This window comes from Perna viridis, chromosome 12, assembly GCF_037379345.1.
Source record: "Perna viridis isolate PV_CMFRI_1.1 ecotype Kerala chromosome 12, ASM3737934v1, whole genome shotgun sequence".
NCBI classification, from domain to species: domain Eukaryota; kingdom Metazoa; phylum Mollusca; class Bivalvia; order Mytilida; family Mytilidae; genus Perna; species Perna viridis.
The window spans coordinates 32751636-32777627 of NC_142456.1; the positions used below are offsets into that span (position 1 = coordinate 32751636).

The 25992-nt window shown below is 32.2% G+C and overlaps 1 protein-coding gene across 5 annotated transcripts; it reads left to right on the forward strand.

Moving 5' to 3' along the window:
• Positions 1 to 274: 274 nt before the first annotated feature.
• Positions 275 to 24385, forward strand: LOC148602095 (aromatic-L-amino-acid decarboxylase-like). Of its 5 annotated transcripts, none has more exons than XM_088555687.1 (16): positions 275 to 371; positions 5556 to 5756; positions 9344 to 9457; positions 10016 to 10067; positions 10702 to 10766; positions 11212 to 11346; positions 11848 to 11958; positions 13919 to 13951; positions 14234 to 14395; positions 15025 to 15092; positions 18281 to 18351; positions 19019 to 19059; positions 19687 to 19785; positions 20500 to 20601; positions 21380 to 21412; positions 23828 to 24385. In XM_088555687.1, the coding sequence occupies exons 2-16, from the start codon at positions 5556 to 5558 to the stop codon at positions 24284 to 24286; spliced, it is 1746 nt and encodes a 581-aa protein (XP_088411813.1). In that variant the 5' UTR covers positions 275 to 371; the 3' UTR covers positions 24287 to 24385. The 5 variants fall into 5 exon arrangements, with proteins under 5 accessions (XP_088411813.1, XP_088411814.1, XP_088411815.1 ...); XM_088555688.1 differs by having other exon boundaries at positions 19040 to 19059; XM_088555689.1 differs by lacking the exon at positions 21380 to 21412.
• Positions 24386 to 25992: the final 1607 nt, after the last annotated feature.

Consider the following 25992-nt stretch of genomic DNA (forward strand, 5'->3'; position numbering starts at 1 on the left):
GCAATCATTGACCGACTTAAAACTTTCATTCGTTTCAAAATTAAAGACCTCACGGCCTTTAACCACTCTGACAGAGAATCAATGTCTTCTTGTTCTCGTTTTATCAAACTTTCAATTACAGTTTAACTGTTTTAAAAAAAAATTTCTGCTAGGCTTTCGAGAGGGTATCAAGTCGAAATGCATTTGTGCAAAAGGCAAGCACGAATAATTATTGTGTGCTTTTGCATGATCCTTAGGTGGAACTATACCCAGTGGGTTAAATATGAACTGTTACAGTTGATACATTTGTAACTTGAAATACAATTGTTTTCCTAAACTGATAATAACTGAGTGATAAGTAAAGAATTATAGTAGACGTTTCTGTTGAAAAGGTAAGAAAAAAAGTTAATAATTCCTGTACTGTTAGGGGTTGAGAAAACATAATGTAGAAGTTGCATGTTTACAACTTATACTACCTGTTTTTAAGTCAGGATGAGTGAAATGTAGAAACTAAACTTGGCGTTTTAGTTGAAAAAGGAACTTGAATTCTTTGACATTTCTGAACTGCTTTAAATTGTGTATGCACAAAAATATAACACCAATCCAGCCACATATCTTGAGTTACACTTAGAAATCGATGGTAAAGGAAAGCTATTGACCAAACTTTACGACAAACGTAAATGACTTTTCATTCAGAATTGTCAACTTTCTTTTCATCTGTAACAACATCCCTTCAGCACCTGCGTATGGAGTGTTCATATCACAACTCATACGTTATGCCAAAGTTTGCTGAAACTACGCAGACGTTTCGTATCGCGCTAGAACTCTAACATATAGGCTTCTAGAACAGGGTTATGTTGCTACATGAATGAATGAAGTCATCACTACAGAAGTTTTATGGGCGTCATCGTGAACTCGTGGATCGTTATGGTGTATCCATCTGCACCATGAACACTAGTTTATTCACTGCGTTATAATGTTTTTCTTTCCTCGTTTGTCTACCCCGGACTTGACGTTTTTTGAGCAACTCGGCGGGCGTTTCTAGAAAGCAGAAGACGCTTACCCTACCGGTGTACCTGGTCCATGCTCCCAGTTTTAAGTGGAGTCCGAGTTGCTCATTTGCATTTTTTACTTTGTATGTATGATTTTATTTATTTTGTGTTCTTTGTTGTGTATGTCTGTTTTCCATGTACGGTCTTTGTCCCTGGATTACATTCTTTTGATTACCGCTATAACCTTGGTTCCCTTGATTAATCTTTCCAATATGTACAGGGCACCGAATGGGACCTGAATTTTTTGTAATCAAAATCAATTTTGTGAGACACAAGTTTATTTTGTGTCAAAAACTTCAATTCTGTGTCTCAAACTTCAATTCAATTCTGTGTCACAAACTTCAATTCTGTGTCACAAAAGTCAATTGTGTATGGAAATTAGTTTACCTTTGAATCCTTTGGATATACAAATTAATTCAAAATATGCAGCATCATGTACAGATGTATTACAAACTTTAAGCATTCACAGCAATACCGTGGATAAGGTAAGAATGTGCACGGTTATAATAAAGCACTTAAGTGAGAGAAATATTGGATATCGTAATCGTATAACTCATTGTGTCTATCTATATCTGGCAAAAAATAGTGAGGGATAGTGGAACAAAACAAAGCTTTCCCCGACTTAGACAGATTAACAAATTTCACCGCACAACATATTTCTAATACGATTTTCTTGGCTAATCTGACGACTCATTTCTTTTTCCAGCAAAATTGGGGACAAATACATTAATACAAATTATCTTGTCAAATTTAAACAAATTTGGTTGCGATTAACAGGTCGGGCAAAAGCATTTTATAATTGAGTTGAAAGATGTCAGGGAATGATCACGTGATTCACCAGGGAAAATTCCAATATATCGAAAGTAGAAAAATCGCGTATTTTAAAACCTATTTTAAATCTCACAGAAAACGTATAATAGCAATGTTAGTAATTTCAAAACAGTTTTACTGTAGAATGTAACTTCAGAGATTTTTGTTAAATTTCACTTTAGTCCTGCATTGCTCGAAGTAATCGGAAACCTGCGGTTACTATATCCAATCAGAAACCTTCTTATAAAATCAGGATGAGAGAATTCCTTTGCATATCCAAATCATTCTGTAAACTAATTTGCATACAAGATAGACTTTTATGACAAAATTCAGTTGTGCGACACAAAATTCAGTTTTGTAATACAAAATTCAATTTTGTGACACAGAATTGACTTTTGTGACACAGAATTGACTTTTGGTCAGGAGATTCCGCTTCGGAAAAAATGGTTTTGATGACTTTTTTTTTCTTTCTGCTATGTTGATATATTAAAAACATTGTTTACCTATAATATTCAGTAGTTTGTTTTGAATTTTGTTTCTGCTTTTGTATTCTTTTCGGAGGTCACATGGACATGTCAACCGTCATCTTCCGTTTCCATTTCGATGTATTTATTCCAGACAAATCGTCTATTTGTTCCGACATTTCATGCAGTAGCTTGTCAATTGAGGATATTTGTTGTGCTAGTAACCATAGAACGGTCATTGAGTTCCGTTTTTGGTGGTTTCATTATTCGTATGAGATTGAAAATAAGAAAACATATGAAAATGGAAAAGGAATCAACTTCATTTTCAAGCAAGCTAAATTGGATGTAGAGGCAAATTAGAAAAAAAAGAAAAGGAACAATATAATAATTTGTTTTTCGTGCAACACCTGTCAGTCCCTTTTGTTTTTATCGTGCGTTGCAACACCTGTCAGTCCCTCGTGTACTTAATCGATCATTCTCTTATATTGCTAAATGATATCTATGAACAGAACATATTTGATATTCTATATGCTTTAATTTTAAATCCAAAAACATCTCTTTTGTTATACTAAAACAAGAATTTTGTTGTCATAAAACACACTTAGGAAATGAAATAAATATTACTAATTAACGTTAAACTATGTATACCTATAATAAAAACATTATCCGCACTGTAAGAGCTTTGTATAATGTAATAATCCCCTGTCCCCAAAATGAGATATATAAGAATCACCCTGTCTGTCCTCTATTTTGTAATTGTGTCTCCTCCTAAATCGATGAAATTTGATGAAATTTTATATATAAAAAGCTTGGGTATCTTATGTAGCTATTAAAGAATAAATGGATGTAATTACTGCCAGATGGTTCTATAAATAAAAACTCAATTTAAGTGTTTACATGTTTAAATTCATTTATTAAAACCCCTCCTAACCCTTCAAAGTCATTTTGATGAAATTTTATGATAAGTTAGTAATCACATGTATGTGTGCATAAACGCATAATTTCTGTTGGAAGACTCCAAAGGGAGATAATCCAACCTAAGGGTTTTAACATGTTCAAACCTTGTAAGCGCAACTTCTCAACTAATTTTGATGAAATCTTATACATGTATGAATATTTGGCATCATATGTAAATTTACATGAATACGATAACTGTCAGAGGACTAAAAAATGGTGGGTATATTTTGTATTTTACATTAAGGAATGTTCCTTTTTTATCAGGTTGTAAGAAATAACCTGGTTTGCGGCAGTTTACAAGAGGTTTATAATAAAAAAATGTGTTAACATGCCCAAATCAGGTTATTAAGTATAACCTGTCAAAAATTAGAAATATTCCTTGGAAATTATATTTCTAATCCATGGCGTTTGGTTTATTCAAAGAGAACCAACCAGTCAGAAAGCTTGATGCAAATCAAATTAAATCCAAGTATTTAATATTTGACCCGAATTTTAGCCGGGTGTATTATCTCTTTGTGAGGTCGCTCACAGTATTTCTAGTTTGAAAGTTACTCTTAATCGATATTACCAATTCACATGACAATTTTCATGCCAGGAACTGCTAAATTAAGTAGAGGCTGGATTGGTCAATCTTATTTAAAATCCTGTTATCATTTTGTTTTAGAAGAGACAGAGAGGTTTTTGTTTCAATTCTGAACGAAAATGCTTCAGAATATTTGTGCTGATATTCAAAAAAATATTTTTATTTTACTTTATCCGGTTTGAGTTGGGGGAGGAGCCTAATGTAATGTGTTTACACCCTTCCTAATTTCTAATTCCTCATCAGACATCTGAGAAGATGTGTTGCTGTTAGTTGACTTTAAATACTATTACAAACGTATATCTCAATTATTTAGGCTCACGCGTTAGTGTAAATATATTTATTATGTAATTTGCATATTTTAAGGAGGTAGACCTAGGGTAAAGGACACAACTCTTACAAATCAGACATGGAAAACAGACAAACAGAACAAAGAACATAAAGCAACCAAAAATAATACATACAAAGCAATAACAGTAAATGAGCAACTCGGACTCAACCAAAAACTGGGAGCATGGACCAGGTGCTCCGGTAGGGTAATGAAAATTCTGTCATTGAAATATAACAAAGCTCAAAGAAGTAGTGCTTTATTGCTCATTACGTACATTTGATGAATCAATCAGGTGCAAAGAGAAGAGGTTGATATTTAATGCTCTGGACATAATCAATTTTCAAAATTAATCAAAAGACTTTACTGTGTAATTTAGGTTATTAATTTGAAGCGTTTGTTCCGTATCAAACAGTTTTGAACCTAAGTAAACGTTTCAACTTACTGGTTTTGAAATAGTTTGGGTAAATTAACGAATATATTGAATATAATCGTACTATTATTTTTTAATAAAACGTCTTTTAAAAAAACCACGATTACACTTAGAACAAAACGACATAAACACATATACATGCGTACACACGTATTTAATCCACAAATTTGTTCAACATCACGAATGTTTTTATCTTTGCCATTTACGTGTCATTCATATAATCTGCACAGATGACCAATATTTTGCGTTTAGAATACATAGTACAGATGATGTGTCAACAGAACATCAAAGTATATTCGCATTTTGCTTTTGATCCTAGATGTTTTATCAATAAAGGGAGTTACATAGTTTACAACGTTTTACTTGCAAGTCCAGAAGTAGGCAATTGTCAAGAATTAATATCAAGAATTAATATGTAATCATTTAAAGAAGTCCACAGATTTAAACAAAATTTTAAAGTTTACTGACAAATTATTATCGATATACATATTCATTCATCATGATGAACCACTATATCTATATTCAATTCCGCCTACAATCTTTATGCTCAACTGTCCATTGCCTGGCAATTACTAAACACCACAGACAAGAGCGTCATTTGATAACTTAATCTGTCAGATATATTTCTAAGAATCTGTGAACATACGGGCGATTAAATATAGTTGATTACTTGATTTAGTGCTGTTTAATAAAACTCCGGAAATAGTAAAGTCAGCGAAACATCTTCAAGTCATCCACAGAAAATCGTAAATGATTTGTTTTATAGAGAACACTCTCCCATTTAAAATTAATTATTCTTTTAATTAATAGCACTAAATTGAGTGCTTCCGGTGTTAAAAAAACTAGTGGCAGACGACAATCTACGACTCTAACATATATGGTCTTGCATTGTGAAGTCAAATAGTCGAAAAATTGTACGAGATCTAAAGATTTTCTCATGCACTATTTCAAGATGGACGCTTCTGAGTTTAGGAAAAGAGGCAAAGAAATGGTGGACTATATTGCGGATTATATGGAGACTATAAGCAGACGACGCGTTACTCCAGATGTCGAACCTGGATATTTAAAGGAAAAGCTTCCTAGAAAAGCTCCGAAAAAGGGAGAGGATTTTCACGACATTATGATTGATGTTGACAAATATATTATGCCAGGGGTAAGTTATTCTTGTTGTTTGACTATGGGTGAGTGGAGGATGTATGGCGGACTTAAATAAACGGGACGTCGGCTGGACGACGATCTAACAATTGGCAAAATATTTTTTCGAATTCTTTATAAAGGGCTTGTAGTCAAATGGTATGTCTAAGGAAAGTTTTTATCCCCTTTGTGGTTTTGCAAAAATAAAAAACAACCAATTCTTTTTTTTTTATTATGAAACCTCTTGTTTTGTTCTCAAGATTTTGTCACCGAGTCCTCTTTCCGAACGATGATTTTGTCCCACTTATCTTTGAGACTTAAAATCTGGATACCTCTGCATTGACTTTAAAAAACGTATCAATATATGTTCATTATATCTTTATACTCTTTAAATCGCAAGTTTGTTTACTGGTACGTGCAAGAGCAAGATTGTATTTTCTATTTTGAATATGAAGCATTGTTATGCCTTGATCCATCTTTAAAAGAATATTCTCACTGAATATGCATTTAGTCTATTTTAATCTTTAAATATCTGCTAGAGATTAATCATCTTGATTATCATGTTCTACCTACGGGAACAAAACATTCGCATAAGCTCATTATTTTTTTTTTATCAAAGTATCTTAAAACAAATGAATAATGGTTAATATTGTGGATCGTATATCATCCTGTTAACAAAGCCAAAGAACGTTAAGTTGATTATTTACTAGTATTTCGTGTACAATTTTAATTTTTTGATACATATTTGTTGTTACTTTTTTCGTTTTGCTACTTATTTCTGCTGTAATTTATTCTATATTTTATATCCGCTGCGTCACCTTCTTTTTGTGAGCTTTGCGTTTTTGTTTGTAGAATTAAAGTCTTAAAATTACCGACTTAAAATTGAGATATTTTGTATTGCTTAATGAGAGAGAAATGCATAACGAATGAAAAATAAGTTACACAAAAATAACAAAGAATGAATTGGGAATCAGGTGTAAGGAAATAGTTCTAGGCAAAGGGGCATAACTCTTACAAGTCAATGGAACATTTGTAGAAAACATTTTAGATCAATGACATGTCAGCATCAAAGTATTTTAGATTTATTTCACTCTGTTTCAAATGAAAACTTTACAGGCTATGGATGACGTTGAATATGATACAAACATATCACGGATTTCAAGATTATATCCCTAACCCTAAGTCTACCTCTTTGAATAACAAACAAGGAACATAAACGAATAAGTAACTAAGTTGAAGTCTTAGGTAGCATGTAGGACGTTCATTTTTTCATCTGCAATTTATTAATTGTGTCTCTTGTTAAATTTTATGGTAAAATAGACAATATGGCAGATCGAAATATTCCTGGTCTAAGTGTTAAAAAACAATAATCCAAAAATTCGCATTAAAATACATTGTTTTTGCAAAAGCTTCGACAATTTCAACCCTAAAATATAGAAAGTGGATGCAATTAACAGAGGTATGAGTTGTATTATTGTTTAAGGCTAAATTCTAAAGATTTAAATGTGTTTGAAAAGCTAAACAAAGTAAAAGAAAAGACGAAGTCACTCACTGTTACCGTAGCGAATAGTTCTTCATCCGAAATGTTAGGGTTATTGCCCTCACGAAGTTTTTTTCTGAATAATTTTTTTTTGATTGCTTTTATCGCGTTGAGCGTAGAGGGAGTGTTTGTTATATAGAACATACGGGGTAAATTTGGATAAAGTAGTAATTAATGTAGGGTAGCTACAGTCCTTGAACCGATCCACGCAACGATTTGACGGATCGATAACCGTTGACTGATTGATCGCTGACGGATCGATGACCGATGACCGGAGACCGATCTGATCGTAGTTTTGTTATGTAAAATGACGTAAGATCTGTTTTAAATAAAAGAAATCTAAAAAAAGTATAAATTGATGTTTAAATATATTACATTATGTAAATACGTATAAAATTGACAAAGAAAAAAACAAAAACCGTAAAATACATTGACCACTCTGGGATCACGTGATGCGATCACCAGTTAAATGGATCGGTTTAACGGATCGATGACTGACCGGAAACTGATTGGTGATCGACGACCGATCGCAATGTTTGTTGCACGAATCGGTTCAGGTACTGTATTCTCGGTTTGGCGCATCCGAAAATTAACTACCTATGTTGCTGCTCGCTCACTGACAAGGAGGTAGATCTAAGGTAAGGGACACATCTCTTGCAAATCATTTGAACGTTTGTATTCAGCATTTTACATCAATATCATGTAAGTATCAAAGTAACCTGGACTGATTTCATTCGGTTTCAAATGAAAGCTTGAGAGGTTTTGGTGAAATTGAATATGATACAAACATGTCACTGATTTTAAGAGTTATGTCCCTTACCCTAGGTCTACCTCCTTAAGCTATTATTTAAAAATATATATATTAAAACGATATATTTACGAATTACAGATCTTGAAAATTGTCTTAGGATGTAAAAAATTAAGCAATCAATCAATTTTTAATTTATAAAGAACATGATCTGTTGCTGTCACAAAACTAATAACGTTAGTTTAATATTTTAACACGAACAAATATGGTACTGAAATACATGTAAACAACATATATACATTAAGAACATGGGAATGATGATAAAACACATGTACAACAGGTAACACATAGCTACAAATATTTTAGTTAAAGTTATCACCCCGGAGAGTCTACATATTTATAGTTGAATCCGAGTTGTTCAGTTACTGTTGTTTCTTTGTGCGTATTATTTTTGTTATTGTATGTTCTTTGTTAGGTGTTTCAGTTTTCCATTCTAGTCTTTGTAACTGCGTTGCGTTTTTCTGATTTCCGGTAGAATCCTGGTTCCTTTGATTACTCATCGATCCTCTTAATCGTTATCGGCGCATAAAATACATGTTTTATCTTCCTTGAGTATGTTTTGACACCTTGGAGTCGTTGGAAAGTTTGTGATTCATAGTCTAAAATCTAAATAAATTATATTTGTATCATTTAACACATTTAAATAAAGTTCCAGTTCATTCTATTCTTTATTGATTTTGTAGTACAGAGCTTTCGGAGAAGTTTGCACATTAGCATGACAATTATCTTGGAATTGGTCAAGGAGTTTTTGTTAGACTGATTTGTATATCAATTCAACACTAACTGTAACTAAGAACTACATATTATCGCTATTTTGTTTAAAATCTCTTTGATCTTCCTTATACGATTATTTTCAATATGACGCCAGTCGACTGATAATGAAAATTATTGCATAGCTGCACACAATATGTGACGTCACGTAGCACTCCACAGAAAAAATATTCCCGAAAGGAAACTTTGCAGCGCTTATAAAATTTACATATTTTGACAGATAAGCATGACATGAGAAACGTAGAAAAAAAATATTAATCTAATATGAATAACCACATTCGTTAAGAACATTCTTGACAAAATGTAATAATGTACTTTTACCAGTGCATTCCATTAAAGCACAGTTGTACAGAATTGCAGGTATCTTGTCTTTCCTGTCGGAGATTTTTGCAATTTTCATCCCTCTGTGCACTTTGCTCAAATATCATTCTAATGTCTTTTACTGTTCATTTTTTGTACAATTATTTTTTTATTTTTTCCCATCCAGATAACACACTGGCAACATCCACAATTCCACGCTTTCTTTCCAGCAGGTAATTCTTTCCCTTCAATCCTCGGAGATATGTTATCTGATGCGATAGGATGTGTCGGATTTTCATGGGTAAGTTGCATCGATTATGTTATGGAAACTTTGAAAGATTTTTTGTATCATTTTAAGCTGATAAATATGTCTACTCACTTCATAAATTCAAACACTAATTTGATCAATCTTAATTCTTCTGTTGCATTTTATTTATTATTATTGTACATCTATAAAATAGTATTTAACAAATCTTTCCCTTTCATTTTAAACATGACCTAATCTAAACGTTTATTTGTTTTTTAATAATGAACTGATAGTTCATATTGATAAAACATTATCTATAGTATTTTTTAACACAAAGAATTATTCAAATTTGTATACAATACAAATTCAATACAATGCAATTTAAAATTCGAGAACTCAAATAACGTTAATGCATCTAATAATATCGTATAACTGGAAATTATTTAGCATTAAAAAAATCCAGATATTTCACAATTATTTCCTGGAGATCGTATAAAGGGACATCAAGCATAAAGACTGCAATAATTTAATACCCATATTCAAAGAGCAAGTCTTGAAATTTGGCACACGCGAAAATTACACGCTATACGGTACTGTTTTTTTTTTCTTTAGGCGGCAAGTCCAGCCTGTACAGAGTTGGAGATTGTAATGTTAGATTGGTTTGGTACGTCTCCATGATATAAGATTTGTTTGGTCAGTGTATTGTGTTCCTTAAAGCATATCTACAGGGAAAGTTTGAAGGGCGGCAAAAAGCGTGAACGTTTATTTTTATGAAATATAACGTATTAAAGATAATTGTGAATACATAACAACAATATATGTAAAAAACCCTTGCGGTTCAATAGTGAGACGAGACTCCTTTTAATGCGACTATTCTAACAACGTTTTTTTCAGACTGGACGGAATCTCTGATGAAAATACTTTTCTTCCTTTGGTTCAATTGATTCATATGGACATATAGACGTTTAAAGATATCTGTGGATTTTTTATATTTATATTTGCTGACTCTATTCAATGCAAATTAAAATTCAAGAACTCTAGTAGCATAAATGTTATGTAAGAGTTAGTTTTATAATTAATAGTAGAGCAACACTATAATCAAAGTCAGAACCGATTATGAAATTTTTGATTTGATCTCTATTCGTTATCAAAACATGTATAAAACATTTTAATAAATGAATTTAAATTATTGTGAATTAACGTTGACAGAAACCCAAACAACCCACTTGTTGGACAGATCTTGTAACAGTTGGTCCTTAGAGTTTAACAGTTTTCAATAAGTTGCTTGTTGTTTGCAGGAAAAATGCTTGGACTACCTAATGACTTCCTACATGAGGGCGGGACCGGTGGTGGTGTAATTCAGGTATTTGATTTGCATATTATTCAAAATTTAATAGTATGAAATATTCACTTATTTGCTAAAATCAATACATCATTACTTAGTAAAAACAATATGTTATGGTGACATTTATTTGATTTTGTGCTTATGCTGCAAATAAACGTATGCAATAGCTCCTTTGTCATTGAATATCTTTATTTTCCATTGTTTTAAAGGTATTGTCATAAACAAAATAAATCCAGAAACTGATTTCTTATTCACATAAACACATTTTATCTTCATTTCTCTTAACATGAATGCACACTTAAACTGCAAAGATGTTAAAGTTTTGCGGTTTGCAGTATACACATCAATGGTAATCTCCCGTTTGTTGGGGACCAAACTGTAAAGATGGGCCTAACCACGAAAATTGGTACCCCACGAAATATAGTACTTTCACAATAATGTGTAAACTATTTTTTCTTTTCAGGGATCTGCTAGCGAATGTGTATTGATAACACTACTTGCAGCTAGACATACCACTCTTAAAGGACTGAAAGGCAAATTTCCATTCGTTGATGACGGAATCTTACTCCCAAAGCTGGTGGCTTACTCATCAAAACTGGTACGTGATAGAAAGAAACTTTCCTCGTGCGTATGAAAGTACTTTACAACATAAATCGTGTAAATTGGACTTCATGTACTATTTTTTAGTATTTTCGCGGTTGTTAAAAGCTCCAGCTACTAGATTTTTCTTTTACGTAATAAAACATGTAAAAAACAAGTTATATATTATTTAATAAGCTAATATAAACAGTCATCTTCAAGGGACAGATAATCTTATTGGGTTTATATTATCATATGGTTTACAATATATGAGTCAATCATGATATGATAATCACATGTTTCAGTTTACGTATGATTGTTGTATAATTATCATAGCATATTCGTATGTTTTTATCACAAAAATATGATTATCAGCCAAATTTAACATATATAATCATAATATAATCATTTGATTAAGATATATAAATTATTATATGATTATAAAATACGAAGAAATGTCAATCATATATCGCATTTGGCTGTGTATAGACTTTTGTGTTTTTTTTTTGTTTTAATTCAGGCCCATTCTTGTGTAGAGAAAGCTGGCATGATAGGCATGGTTAAGATGAGACAACTGGATGTGGATGAAAACTTTGCATTGAGAGGTCATGTTCTGGAAAGAGCAATAGAGGTAATATGTCCTTTGGCAGAGCAAATCATGCTTACACATACAGAGTACTGGAGTAATCAAGGGAACAAAGGTTATATCGGTAATCAAAATAATGCAATTCAGGGACAAAGACCAGACATGAACATATACAACAATATTCATAAAGTAACTAACATCATACATACAAAGTAACGAAGCAAATGAGCAACTCGGACTCCACTAAAAGATGGGAGCATGGACTAGGTGCACCGGTAGGGTAAGCGTCCTGTGTTTTTCTAGAAACACCCGCCGAGTTGCTCATAAAAAGTCAAGTCAAGTCCGGGGTAGACAAACGACGAAAGGAAAACTATGACCTGTTGAATAAATCAGTTTTCATGGTGCAGATGAATACACCATAACGATCCACGAGTTCATGATGACAACCATAAAACTTCTATAGTGATGACTTCAATCTTGTAGCAACATAACCCTGTTCCAGAAGCCTATTTGTTAGAGTTCTAGCGCGTTACAAAAAGTCTGCGTAGTTTCGGCAAGCTCTGGCATAACGTATGAGTTGTGATATGAATACTCCATACGCAGGTGGCGAAGGGATATTGCCACAGATGAAAGGAAAGTTGACAATATGTCACTCTCGTTTTCTTTGTGGGAGTTCCTAATTATCGTAATTTTGTTATCGTGCGATGTTTTGTTTTCCTTATCTTCATTGTTATATGCTACTGTATTTCATTCTGCTAAATATATTGTGTATTTGTTCAATTATGGACCCTTTGGTATTTCTTTGGGGATATATTAATTACAATGAAATGTCTGTGGAAAATATCTAGTTAAGCTAACTACAAACTATAGTAAATGGCTATAAATAGATACTGTAATCAAAGGATATGCATAACGGTGATGTTAACAAACAATGAATGTAATGCCTTTAAATAAGTCGTCACAAAATATATTGTTGCAGAGAGTTAACTCGCTGTAAACACGTGCACAGCAAATCGAAATTTGCAATAATTATAGTCGTTTTTAGCCATTGTTTGTTACCGAAGGGGTTCAAGAGCCAAGTACTAAGACTTGTCTTACCCGATTTATATCAGGTTATTTAATCAAAATTTGTTATATTACGTAATTTAGAAAGCTCCTAAATCCTTGAGTCTCGTTCAATGCAAAGCACTTGGTACAACTTCCCGATGCTAGATTTGACTTTCTTTTATTTAGGTTTAATGTTGTTTATAAGTAGTTACTCTTTAAAATACCTGCAGAGCACATCGATATTGACGATATCAAAACGAGGATATGTTTGTTTTAATAAACAGTAATTTTGATGGTTGTCTTTACAAAACGTTATTTTAATAAATTTCTTTGTTTCTAGAAAAGCAGAAGACGCTCACCCTACCGGTTCATCTGGCTATACTCCCAATTTTAAGTGGAGTCCGAGTTGCTTATTTGCTTTTGTTACTTTGCATGTATTATTTCAGTTGATTTATGTTCTTTGTTGTGTTTGTTTTTCATGTCTGGTCTTTGTCCTTGGATTACATTCTTTTGATTACCGCTAGAATCTTGGTTCCCTTGATTACTTTTTGAAAAGATTGAAAACATAATACTAACGATATTATAAAGTGACGTCCAAAACATTCATTTAAGCACGATTTTAAATGTGGTCTTTCTGATCTCAAATATATTCAATACAACTAGAAAACAATAAAAAAAATACTATTTGAATTAACACTGAAGCATCTGTCACGTAGATATGTTTAACTACTTAAATAGGTCTAAAATGCAGAAAAATAATTTTCCCTAGTGCATTTCATTTAAATTTGACCTATCAAGAGTTTAAAAGGGCAAACGTAATTATGAATATGGGGGTATAAAACCTTGGATAATGCAATAAATTATCGGCGTTTATTTTTGCTTCTTGTGTCACACCTTATACAAATTTTGCCTGATTATTAGACAGAGAGGTAATTAAACGTTTTTATTTTGTTTTCAGGAAGACAGGCGTCTTGGGTTGATCCCTTTTTATGTAAGTATTACTTACTAGATAATAATTATCATCATTAAGGAAGACATTAAATGATAAAATGTATATGATAGGGAACTAAAAGCCACATGGATTTCAAATACCCTAAGTATGTCGTCAGGATTCATTTTAATTAAAAATACACATTCAAGTTGTTGCCACCGTACAAACACATTGCAATAAGTACATTATTGCACACATTAATTGCACTTATAAATATCAGTAGAAATCGAAATTCCAAATCCTGATGTATTTTACCTGTCTCATTTTGTATTGCTGTGTAAGGTTGTAGCTACCCTAGGAACAACAGCTTGCTGTTCCTTTGACAATATACAAGAACTAGGAGAGGTGTGCGCCAAAGAGAATGTGTGGCTCCATATCGATGCGGCGTACGCTGGGAATGCTCTGATTTGTCCTGAGTTCCAACATTTTATAAAGGGTATTGAGGTATGTCCTATCTGTTTTAGGTTCACTTGCCCACACAAAAGGTGTCCTATAGGATGTGACAGTGATAGCACCATTTTCATGAATCACTTAACCATCCATCGATTCATCTTCAACTCATAATGTTTCATATTATTTTGTATTAATTCAACGATAGCCGAATTATGAATAACTATTAAAAAATAAGATTCAGGGAAATATAGTTCACGTAAGATTCACCATAACTTAACAAGAAATTTGTATGATTTTCTGATAAACCTCACATCATAAGATTTTGAACACTTCGCGTGAATTTCATGTGAAGTCTCAATTCACAAATATTTTACGTAAAATGTGTCACACAATTTATTTGTTCGATTCAGGTAAAAGACGTGTAAAAATCGATCATGCTAAAATCACATATAATATTTTATCTATGTAACGTATGTATGTGTAACTTTCTCGCGAGCATCGCTCATTTATTGCTGTTAGGCAACCAAGGCTACGTCATTTATATATACCGAGTGGATTGGTTAACGTTCATAAAAACATAACTTTTGGGAAAAAAAACACTCATTTTATTGCCCTAAGGTAGTTTTGATTTGTAAATGAATCCATATATTTATACTTATTTTAAAAGTATTTTTTGCCAGAATGTGACTTCATTCAACTGCAACCCAAATAAATGGATGCTTGTTAATTTCGACTGCTCGCTTATGTGGTAAGTAGAAAGTATTGTGTTAGAAGAATGTTTTCTCTAATTTTGCTTAAATTTTCATACCGCTTGACAGGTGTGGAAAAAATGCTCTCATCACTAGTGCTTTTTTTCCTCAGAGTTCGATTGGCTTAGAAATCGATAGTTTTGGACTCCATCTTGAATTGCATCGATTGCCATTGTAGTTATATTTCAGATAAATAAGATAATTTTGGTGTTTTCTTACCTTAAATAATAATTATGAAGGGATTCGGGAAGATTTGAAGTGGAAAAAACCTTTGAAATCAACTGGTTTCTTTTGTTTGCAATGTTTGCGTTTGTGTGACGTCAACATGTTTCCCACGAATCGGAATCACAACGTTTCGCGCGCTTTTCATTTTTGGGTATTTTTGACGGTTTTAGGGCATCGATTGATTATCTCTATAGATTTAACACAATTATGCTGTTTATAATTATTTATCAAAGTGATATTTTACTTGCATCTGATGTGTAATATGTCCACAAATTCGTAATAAAAAGCGAACATGGGGCAGCCATTACTTCTACATCGCCATTTGTAAAAGCAAACTTTGTATTGCCTTACATTCGTAAATTATTTAAACCATGAAAATCTTTGTAATTAGAGTAAGATTTATGCTATCTGTGCTCCAAGACTTTAGGAAAATGACATTTGACAGGATCAAACAGATTTCTTTGGGACAATCTAAAAAAATTTAATAGTTATTTAAAAATTAAGAAGTGTACTCGTGTTTTGTATGTAATAGGGGGAGCTATAACGAAACTATTTATAAAAAAATCTAGGAATAGTTCATCGAAATTTAATATATTTATTCTTGATTGCTCGTAAGGCCATCGTAACGACCACATATGAAATGCTACATGCAACATACTGTACTAATACAGTTCAAATGAATTTACATTTGGGCATACTTGATGTATGATAAAAAAAAATCCTCAGGTTTTCTTAGGTAATGGAACATACACAAAAGACACAAAATGAAAGTAATGGTTTAGTTGTGTAATTTACACCTCAGGCAGTGTCTGTTGTTGAGCCCATGTGTACATGTAAAGATAAGGATTCCCTTTACAAGTTCTTACATGAGTGAAGATTAAAGATCTGGCTTTCTCAAAAAGGAGACAAGAAAATTCCTTTTTTTATTTTTAGCTGGGCGAAATTTCCTTATCCTACTCAAGAAAATTTTAACTGTTTATGGGACACACACGAACACAAAAATACGCAAATATTATTGGTCAATACCAGTTTCCGGTCCAGTAGTAAATTGATGAAATAACATATCAAGATGGCGGAGTAACCAACTGGGTAGGTTAAAAAGATAATAAAAATACTGATTTCTCCGTTATGAGACTATTTACCCCAATAAAATTTTGCACAGTTATGAATCAATGTAGTTGAAGCATTTTGTAAAAATCGAGGAATTCCCCTTTAAGGATGATCGATGATGCTTATTAGAAACTATTTTGTTAAACTTAATCGATTCTTTAATCTGATTTTGAATTATTCCTTATTGGTAAATAACAAGGAATTGTGGTTACCGAAAACCAATAAAAATTCGATCACTGAGTAGTTGAGTCACTAAAGTGTTCAAGGCAAGAAAATGATATAAGCCCATTGCTCCCATAAAACTCAATGACCCAGGATGATTAATGTGTTGCCGGTATTTTTGTCATTACCTTGAGGCTAAATAATATTTCGAATTCAGGATGCCATATTTTATTCTGCAAAAACACAATTCAGCAAAACGTTCATAAATAAACTGCATAATTTAAAGTATGTATAATTAATATGAAAATCGATATTCCGAAATTATGAAATATTAAAATAAATTCGATTTAGACAGAATCTAAACTCCAAAAATACAACTGAGGTGGTGTCAGCCACTGCTCAAGTCAACGCTTTATAATGGAATGAATTTGAAGACAGGTTTAATTAGCTAGTTCATGCAAGGTGTACTCGATACGTCATCAGTCATTCGTCAGTGAATATGCAAATGATGTATGATGAATGAATGAACGATAAATATGAATGAAAAATACAAATAATAAACAAAAATTCGTCCTCGAATTTTCTATATCACAAGATTAAAATTTACTTCAAAAATATATAAAGTATATCAATTTTATATGTGGCAATGCTGCGCTACGAAATTGAAATGCAAGGAAAATTATTCAAATAAAAAAAAAAATAATAAAAAGTCAAAATTTACACATTCATAAAATCTACAAAAAGCTTAATTACAGAAATTTCTGTTCGTTATCATGACGGACACCATGAACAAGTTTCGAATATTTGTAACGGATTTTACTACCCGCACATCTCTGGTGAATGAATGAATGAATGGTGTATATAGGCCATTTGAAACATTCAGTTCAGTAATGAACTGATTCAACCGACTTAAAAAACAATTCAAATGTTCTTGACATACTTGTCTTCATACTTCAGAAATGATGTTTTACCCTGATTCAATCTATTGTGATTCCATTTATCAAAGTTCATTGTACATATTGTACAAAAGACAACTTTATAGCCAATCTGATTTAAACCTTCATACACCTGCCTAATTTTGCAAACAATGTCATCAGATACTTAATCGACACTTTTGTCCAGATCATAAACAAAACCGACTCTTCATAATTTGAAGCTTTATCTCTTTCCAGTTTCCAAGTGTCTGGTATGCCACACATGATATACACAAATTGTCTTCCATCCGAATATTGCATATTACTTTTCGCTATATTCAACAAGTCTAAGTATTTTCCACCAGGTTTAGTATAAACATTGACATTTTCAATATCCTTCAAACCTTTCCCTTTACTTGAAGCATAAACATAGGAACTCATATCTACAGAAAACAGAATAAAAACCATAAAAAAAAAACAAATTGAAAATCAAATTAAAAAAAAAGTATCATAATTTGGTGGGAAAATGAGCAAATGTATGTGGCAACTCGCTACGAACCGATTTTCGTTCACAATAATCAAATGTCTGACATAATCCCTGAAACGTTCAGGTGGTTTTGACACTCGATTTCTCCTACGAACTATAATTGGTTCTGGTTCTTGATTGTTCAATAGCAATCCAAAAAGAAATAATGAAGAAATCCATCAAACGGTTTCTTATAAGTTGCAAAGTCATTTGCGCGTTCTAACAGCAAATTCGTTGTTGCTTTTACTAGGGTAAGAAACAAAGACATGTTGACGTCATCAATGGCAGTTGATCCTCTGTATTTGCAACACAAACATGACGGTAGGTAAATATTTTCAGATATTTTCCTGTTGTTTCGATTGCAGAGCAGTTGTACACTGCATGATAATTTCGTGAATAAGGTCAAACGTATATAAGTATGATTTCCATTGCGAAATTTGGAACGTAAGCACGAATGAAAATCTCATATACAAACAAAGAAACAACAAAACCATACAAATCCACAAGCAACAAAATAAACAACCAAACAAACAAATGCAACAGCAAGCAAAGAAACAAAAAAAAAAACAAAACAAAACAAAACAAAGCGATAATTACATTTTAATCATACGAATGTTTGTATGAATAAAATTCGTGATACCTTTATTAAGTTCAATTCATATGGAATTAATACGTAAATGCAGTATAAGGGCCTTTCGTTTTTTAATGATTCTTTCAGAAATGAAATAAAGAATAGCTACGATTAAGGCAACATTAAAAACATCTGAAGAGAAAAAAATAGGTGGCAAATAGATTAAAGATTCCACACACCATTTCGGTCTACAAATTCCAAATGGCTTGTGAAGAAGACATATACCGGTATACAGGCAAAGCCAATTCAAACACCACAAACATTATAAAATCAAATTTCAAATAATGCTATGTTCGATTTCTCAAAATTGAACTGCAGGCAAAAGATATCAATAACATACTTTTCACACACTTATAGAGTGTTTATTTTCTTCTGAAGACAAAGCCGAGGATTTCAGGGTAAGTCGAAATTTATGATAGAGTAATCAAGGGAACAAGATACTAGCGGAAATAAAAAAAAAATGTAACCCAGGGACAAAGACCAGATATAGAAAACAGACACACACAACAAAGAATTTACATAACAAAACCAAAATAATGCACACAAAGCAACGAAAGTAAATGAGTAACTCTAGTAAATGCGACAAACAAAACAATTATCTTGTATGATATTATAGTACTTAATCATTTCGCTATGTTAAGATCGACTCAGACACGGCCACAAAATAATTCTCAAGTCAAATTAAATAGTGAGCTTATTAGCTTCAATTTACTACATACCAATATCAGCCCTATCCTTTTTCAAGCCTTATACTACGATTCTCCACAATCAGTCCTTTACATACTTGACAAGGACACTTCATTTCTGCAGAGGGTTAAAGTTGTGTGACCACTCCTTATTAATCCCAAGCAATCGAATTATTGTGTTGTTCAATTTTTATTTGAAAACCGTTATAGAACAAAAGAAAATTTCAGTTATAGAAATGGTTCTGATTATAAAATATTTATAAAAATTTCCATATACTACTAGTATAAAGTAGTATACTGATTTTGATCACCTAAATGATATTTTACTAACTTGTACAGCATTGGGGCATACCACTGAGTCGTCGCTTCCGGTCCCTGAAACTATGGTTTGTTGTCAGGACTTATGGCGTTGAAGGCCTTCAACATTACATTCGAAAGGTTTGTACGTATGAAACTGCTTTTATATTGCATTTCTAGCAGAAATATTCAAATAACAGAAATTTATTTCGGAGGAAACACTTGGTTCCTCGAGCGGGGACATGCAAAGCTAAACAAAATGGAGGAAGGAAAAAAGAACAATGTCGAGAATAACGGTAAAACAAATCGTCAATAAGACCTACATGTATAACTGCTTCCAGATTTGCTATGTATCATTTAGCTTTTTAGGCTATGCTATACAGGATGTGAAAAAAATCAAAGGATATGAACACTACTCATTATAAATCTGCAAAGACGTTTCCGGTATATTGTACTAATTTGCATAAAGGGGTGGGGTTTAACACTTAGTGCGACTTTGAAATTAGCAAATTTATACTCTCAGTGCAGGAGATTGGTATTATATGCCATGTAAAAATATTATGGGCAAATATGTGTCTTTGTAGATAGATCCGAGAAAAAAAATCATTGAAAAAAGGATGTGCTTCAACCGGGGTGAGAAGGAAGAACTGGGAGTAAGAGTGAAAAACGATCGAGTGCTTAACTAAAGCACATGAAAATGATATTACACATAATGTAAAAATTAGTGTTCATGATATATCATGATAAAAAATTGAGAAAGCCTATAATTCCTTAAATCTATTCATATTAATTCGAAATTTTCTTTGATAGACTTTGCATAACTAAGGTAGTACATACATTATGACTTTATTCTAGCATATCCGTTTGGCAAAGTTGTTTGAAACTTATGTGAAGAACGACGCTAGATTTGAAGTTATGGGTAAAGTGACAATGGGACTTGTGTGCTTCCGGTTGAAGGTATAAGCTTTATTCTTGTATTACTTGTTTCGTTAAAATAATTAGGACGGCACCAGCGGCCGCAACAAAACTTAAACAAAACTTAAGATAGATAATACCTATTACATGGAGAATTTTTTTTCTGTCATCTTGCAAAACCTTATGGACATATAAATTTTCAAACAACAACCAGTGTTTTTAAATGATGTAAAAATAATATGCCTAAAATATTTTAGAAAAATCTTTACATTCTGGTAAAATTACAAATATTAACTGTAAAAAGTCCTTTTCAAAGGGAGATAATTGGCGGAAAAAAAATTCAAAGGGAAGATAGTTGGTGGGAAATATATTGGAGTTTTAGATTTTTTTTAATATTACAAAAAAATAATGTTTTTTTTTAAACTTGAAAGAATGTCAGTTAATCGTTCTTAATATATATGATAACTATTTTAATAGTGCGCGAAAATTCCCTACAGAATCCATATAAAATGTTTTACAAATTGCCCTTGTTCAGGCTCAATTATCATCAAATCAAGTTCGGTGACTTAGATGTTTTCTGAAATATGTTCATTTAAGGTCATATTCGAGAACAACTAAGAAAGTCTATCTAATAGAAATATTAGGTACGATCTATCTAAAGTCTAAGAATATTTTAACTTCCATGGCAACGCCAAAAAAAAAATTGATGACGTCATAAGTAGTAAGGATTTTTTTTGTTTTTTTTTCAAGTTTTGTCGCTGGGGCAGAAGTAAGGAACAATTTTCTTATTTGCATTGTAGAAATCATGTGATTTTTTCAGACAAAGATTTCATTGGTTGAATGTATTCGCACTGTAAGTCATTATTTTTAATTGGTGCAGTCTAGGAGCTACTTTTCACTTGTGCCCTTGGTTACATTCTGTTATACTTTGTCATACCATCCTTGTACTGTTCATCTGGTTTATAGGGACGGAGGGGACGGAGCGTCAATGTAGATTCTCTGTCAAAACATGAATGGCTCAAATTCTTTGTCGGAAGTGACGTTTTAATGAAGTGACATTACCAATTATGAGGTGATTGTTTGAACTTTTAACGCAGATGAACAGTGTGGGTTAATATGAGGTTTCTCAGATTCCCGTTGGTCGACTGAGACCTAGCGATATAACAACGTAACCTGGTAGCCCAGGTAAATTTTTTGTTCCATAAATTTCTCTCAAATATAACCCGGAGTCATCATTGACAGTCATCTTCTCTCTTTTGATAGGATGAGCGGATATGACGTTATTTATTTTACTGTTACACGTATGTACGAGAATGAAGTTAATTTAGATAACTTCAATTCTTTGTTCTTATTTTATTTCATAGGATAGAATTTACTATGATATTGTGCATATTAAGCAAATTTAGGGTCGCTTATGATATTGATAAGGGAACAAGGTTGCATAACAACAGTGATGTTATCAACAAAGTCACATTTTATTTGAGTACAGATAGCTCCGTCCCTCATAGACACAGCCAAACTCCATATTAGCTATTTTTTTATATTTGTTTCAGGAACCTTTGTACTTATAAGGTTGGAAATCATTTTTATTGTTAAAATATGATCATTTTGGTTTTTGCGTTTTTTTTCTCTAGAAAACTATAACTGTCAAGTATATTTCTGCCACATAATTTCTAATATATTTTGTATGGTTGTGACGGTTTGGTGCAAAAATACTCTTAAACAATAGAAACATGCAGTGTTTGAATTGTTTTCACCTAGTAGTATACTATCTATCAGTTCAAGTTTTTTTCTCGAAAAGATGAGTAATTCGATTTGCTGTATCTTTACACAACATTTTTACATTCTGATATTTTGAAGAGACATACATTTATTTAGAACCATAACTAATTTTTTCAGCTTGTATGGCATACCAATATGTCTAACATGTAACAATACATGCTTTTTCTGTTCTGCATTAAAGAAAAATAAATAAGTAAAAATTACTAGCACAAAACAATCCCAATGGCCAAAGTTCCACGTTTGAGAAAAAAAATCGATAGTTATCTTAAACCGGGAAATTTTCGTGCCCACCTTTTTTCGCGGTTTCGGATATCAATCTTTTTGTGAAGTTTTGAATTTACGATCGGTCCTCAAATGAAAATATAATGGTTTACCAAGAATACATTATATTCAGGACATTTCAATTTTCATGTAATACCGCATAAATATTGAAAATTAAACTGCTGCAAAAATTTCAGTATTCTTTCTAAAATTTGGTATTTGATAGGTGCTCTACAGCAGCAGTACTTAGTATGAATCTTTGGAATATTTCTTCGAAAAAATGACTGTTATTATTTTCCAGTGAAAAATACCATGGAAAAATTACTTCACATGATTTTTCAAGTAAAATTCATGTGAATTGTTCTCATGAAAGTCGTTTTAAGTCAATTTCATGTGAAGCTCGATTAACATGAATTTCACGAGAAATACATTTGCCTGTGTACTCTAGACCTTATAGTTAAAATTGTTTCTCTAATTTAAAGTAAATAAATCAAAATAATAAATCCAATTCTCCAATGTATATAGTTTTAATTAAAAAAAACTATGTTCAAATTATCCAAATATATCTAATAAGAAAAGTCTTGGTTTGTTCTTGTTTCCCCATGAAAATATGGAAATAGGCGTGTACATGAATTTAATTTTGCAAATTGTTCCATTGATAAAACTGATGCCATTTTGTCAATATCAACATTATTGTTAATGGATAGTGGAGGCATATATTTCATTTAAATATATTGTAATCAAATATACCCCATAGGCTTAAGACCTTTGAAAGACCTTTGAATGACCAATATATTGGTATTTAGGACTAGTTTAAACCTAAGCTTGTTAAATTAATTGGACACAACCAAAAACCAAATCATAACAGAAAAGTACAATACAGAACCAATGAAGGCAAAGACAAAAAAGATCCGAAATTAAAGGCACGTACAAACAAAATCCTATACATAGGACTATTTATTCATTTTTCAGTTGGAAACCTGTTTGAATCATGCTCAGTGTAGTGTTAGGAAAGCGAACTTTTCTAAAAAAACTACTTTGAATGACTGAATAAAATGAAAACAAATGCACGTGTTAACATCGTAGATAAAACATAAATGTAATGTCTCATGAAATGAGTGTTGTGAAAAATGTTCTGTTTCCTTTGTAGAGAACTTCTCTCTCTAATCATTTTACGTCAATTTATTTACATTATTAAGACGATTCTTTTTTTTTATTACTTTAGGGGCCAAACTCTCTTACACAAAAACTAAACAGAATGATAAACGAGAGCGCTCGACTTTATACAGTACCCGCTCTCATCAACGAGAATTACGTCATCAGATTTTGCGTATGTGCACAAGATGCAGTTGAATCTGATATCGAATACGCTTGGAGGATTATCTCGAAGCAAGCTTCAGAGCTTCTGAACCAACGTGCATCAATCGAATCGAATATCGAGGCAGAGAAATACGATCGCCCCGAGGAAGTTGACACCGAGGATGAATATGATGACGTTTTTCCGGATTATGACGACGAAATCATTTTTGATCAACAGCGGAGTAACCTTCAAAGAGCACGCTTGCGTCGCAACTTATTTATGCGAATGGTATCTGATCCGAAATGTTATAATCCCAAGGTTCTTAAAGCCCTGAATACAGATAAACCTCGCCACAAGAGCGAGTCCGATGGAGGAGAAAAATGAACAATTGTACTTAAAAACAAAATCAAATTTTATCAATTATATACATGGTGATCTCGAGAACATATGATCATGTAGGAAGAATAAAAACGATACAAAAAGTTTTTTTTTTAATTTTGTATACCAACACTCCCTCCCAGAGCCAAAACCATTTTAGGAGCATCAAAGAAGATTCTTCCAGTCGTACTTTGATTTTTCGTTTTCTTTCATAATGCATTCTTGCATCTTACAGCATCTCGGATATTCCCATTCTCCATACACTTAGTTTCACATCCTTTCCCCATTTCACTTTCATTATATTTCTATTGAATATCTTTTAAATCAATGGGATAAAACTTTAAATATATTGAGAATAACTATAATTTTTCATTTAGATGTTTATAAAGTTCCTTTCATTAATATATATACATTTGTATTCAAAATTCTAATTGCAAAATTTAAAATACTGTTGCTATCACAAGATGAAGGGTTTGACTGGGAAGGATATTTGTGCAATAAAATCAATCCCCACTAAATTAAAAAAAAAAAGCAAAGCGGGTTCCTGACAGCCGACTCCATATACTGCAATTTGAAGTTCAATATGTAAAAAAAAAGAAAAAAGCCAACATATAAAATCAGCTGCATTAGACAAATCTTCATGATGTACCGGAAGTGTTACATTTTGTCAATGTTGTCACTTTCAATTATCGGATCTGGTTTCAGTTCTACGAAGATGTATTCTCGTTATATCCACATAATGTAGAATCTACCTGTATAAATTCCGACAATGCATGTACTCCTGTTACAACTCGTATACGAATTATTTATAAGTAGGAAATCGCTGTCATTTCCATTTGATTTCCCACGTAATCAGACTCTGCTTCTGGCATAGTTTTGGCAGACGATAGTCGTCTGGTCATTCAGCATCTCCGGAACGCTTGATGAACAGGTATGTTCAGTATGCGAAAAAGAGGGATTTTTGTTTTTTGTTTTTTTTTTAATCATTATTATTATTATTTTAATATACACTCCATGATAAGCAATTTAGCTTTTTTGTTAACATACTACTTTAAACAAAATTGAAATTCTAAAATTTAAGCATTTAAAATAAATTTACTGGATAATTCCAGTTACTCGCATATAAGATGGTAAAATTATCGTGACACCTTTGCTTTTATCGTAATTGAAATACTAGATATGTGCTTAAAAATATGATAGGTAGGTAGGCAGGCTGAGCAATTTTATTTTCAAAAAAATCATTTTATATAGACTCAAATAGGAAAGATTTCTTGAAGTCATCCTTCCAACAATTCTGTGGTCGCCAGTACGAACTTAGTGTTGTCATCTCAGAGATGAGGACAGACTTGTTCCTAATGTCATAGGCACCAGGTATACGGCTGGCCTTCATATGACTGACTTGGTTGCTGTTTGGTAAGGACGGCTACCCTGCTCAATGAAACTGGTTCATGCTCTCAGTGTTTAGTGGAGTCTTAGTTGTTCCTTAACTTTCTTCATTTTTTATTTCGTTTTACATGTATCTATTGTCTTTTCATCGTATTTGTACAATGGTACTTTACAATATTGTATTCACTCAAGTTAATTTAAGAAACCCCAAAAATTACAAAATCAAAGATGTCAAATTTGACTTTTCGATCAATCGGGAATGCTTTTAATTTAATTGTAAACTTTCCGTTATTTTAAAATAATGGTAGATTAAAATACACCAGGGT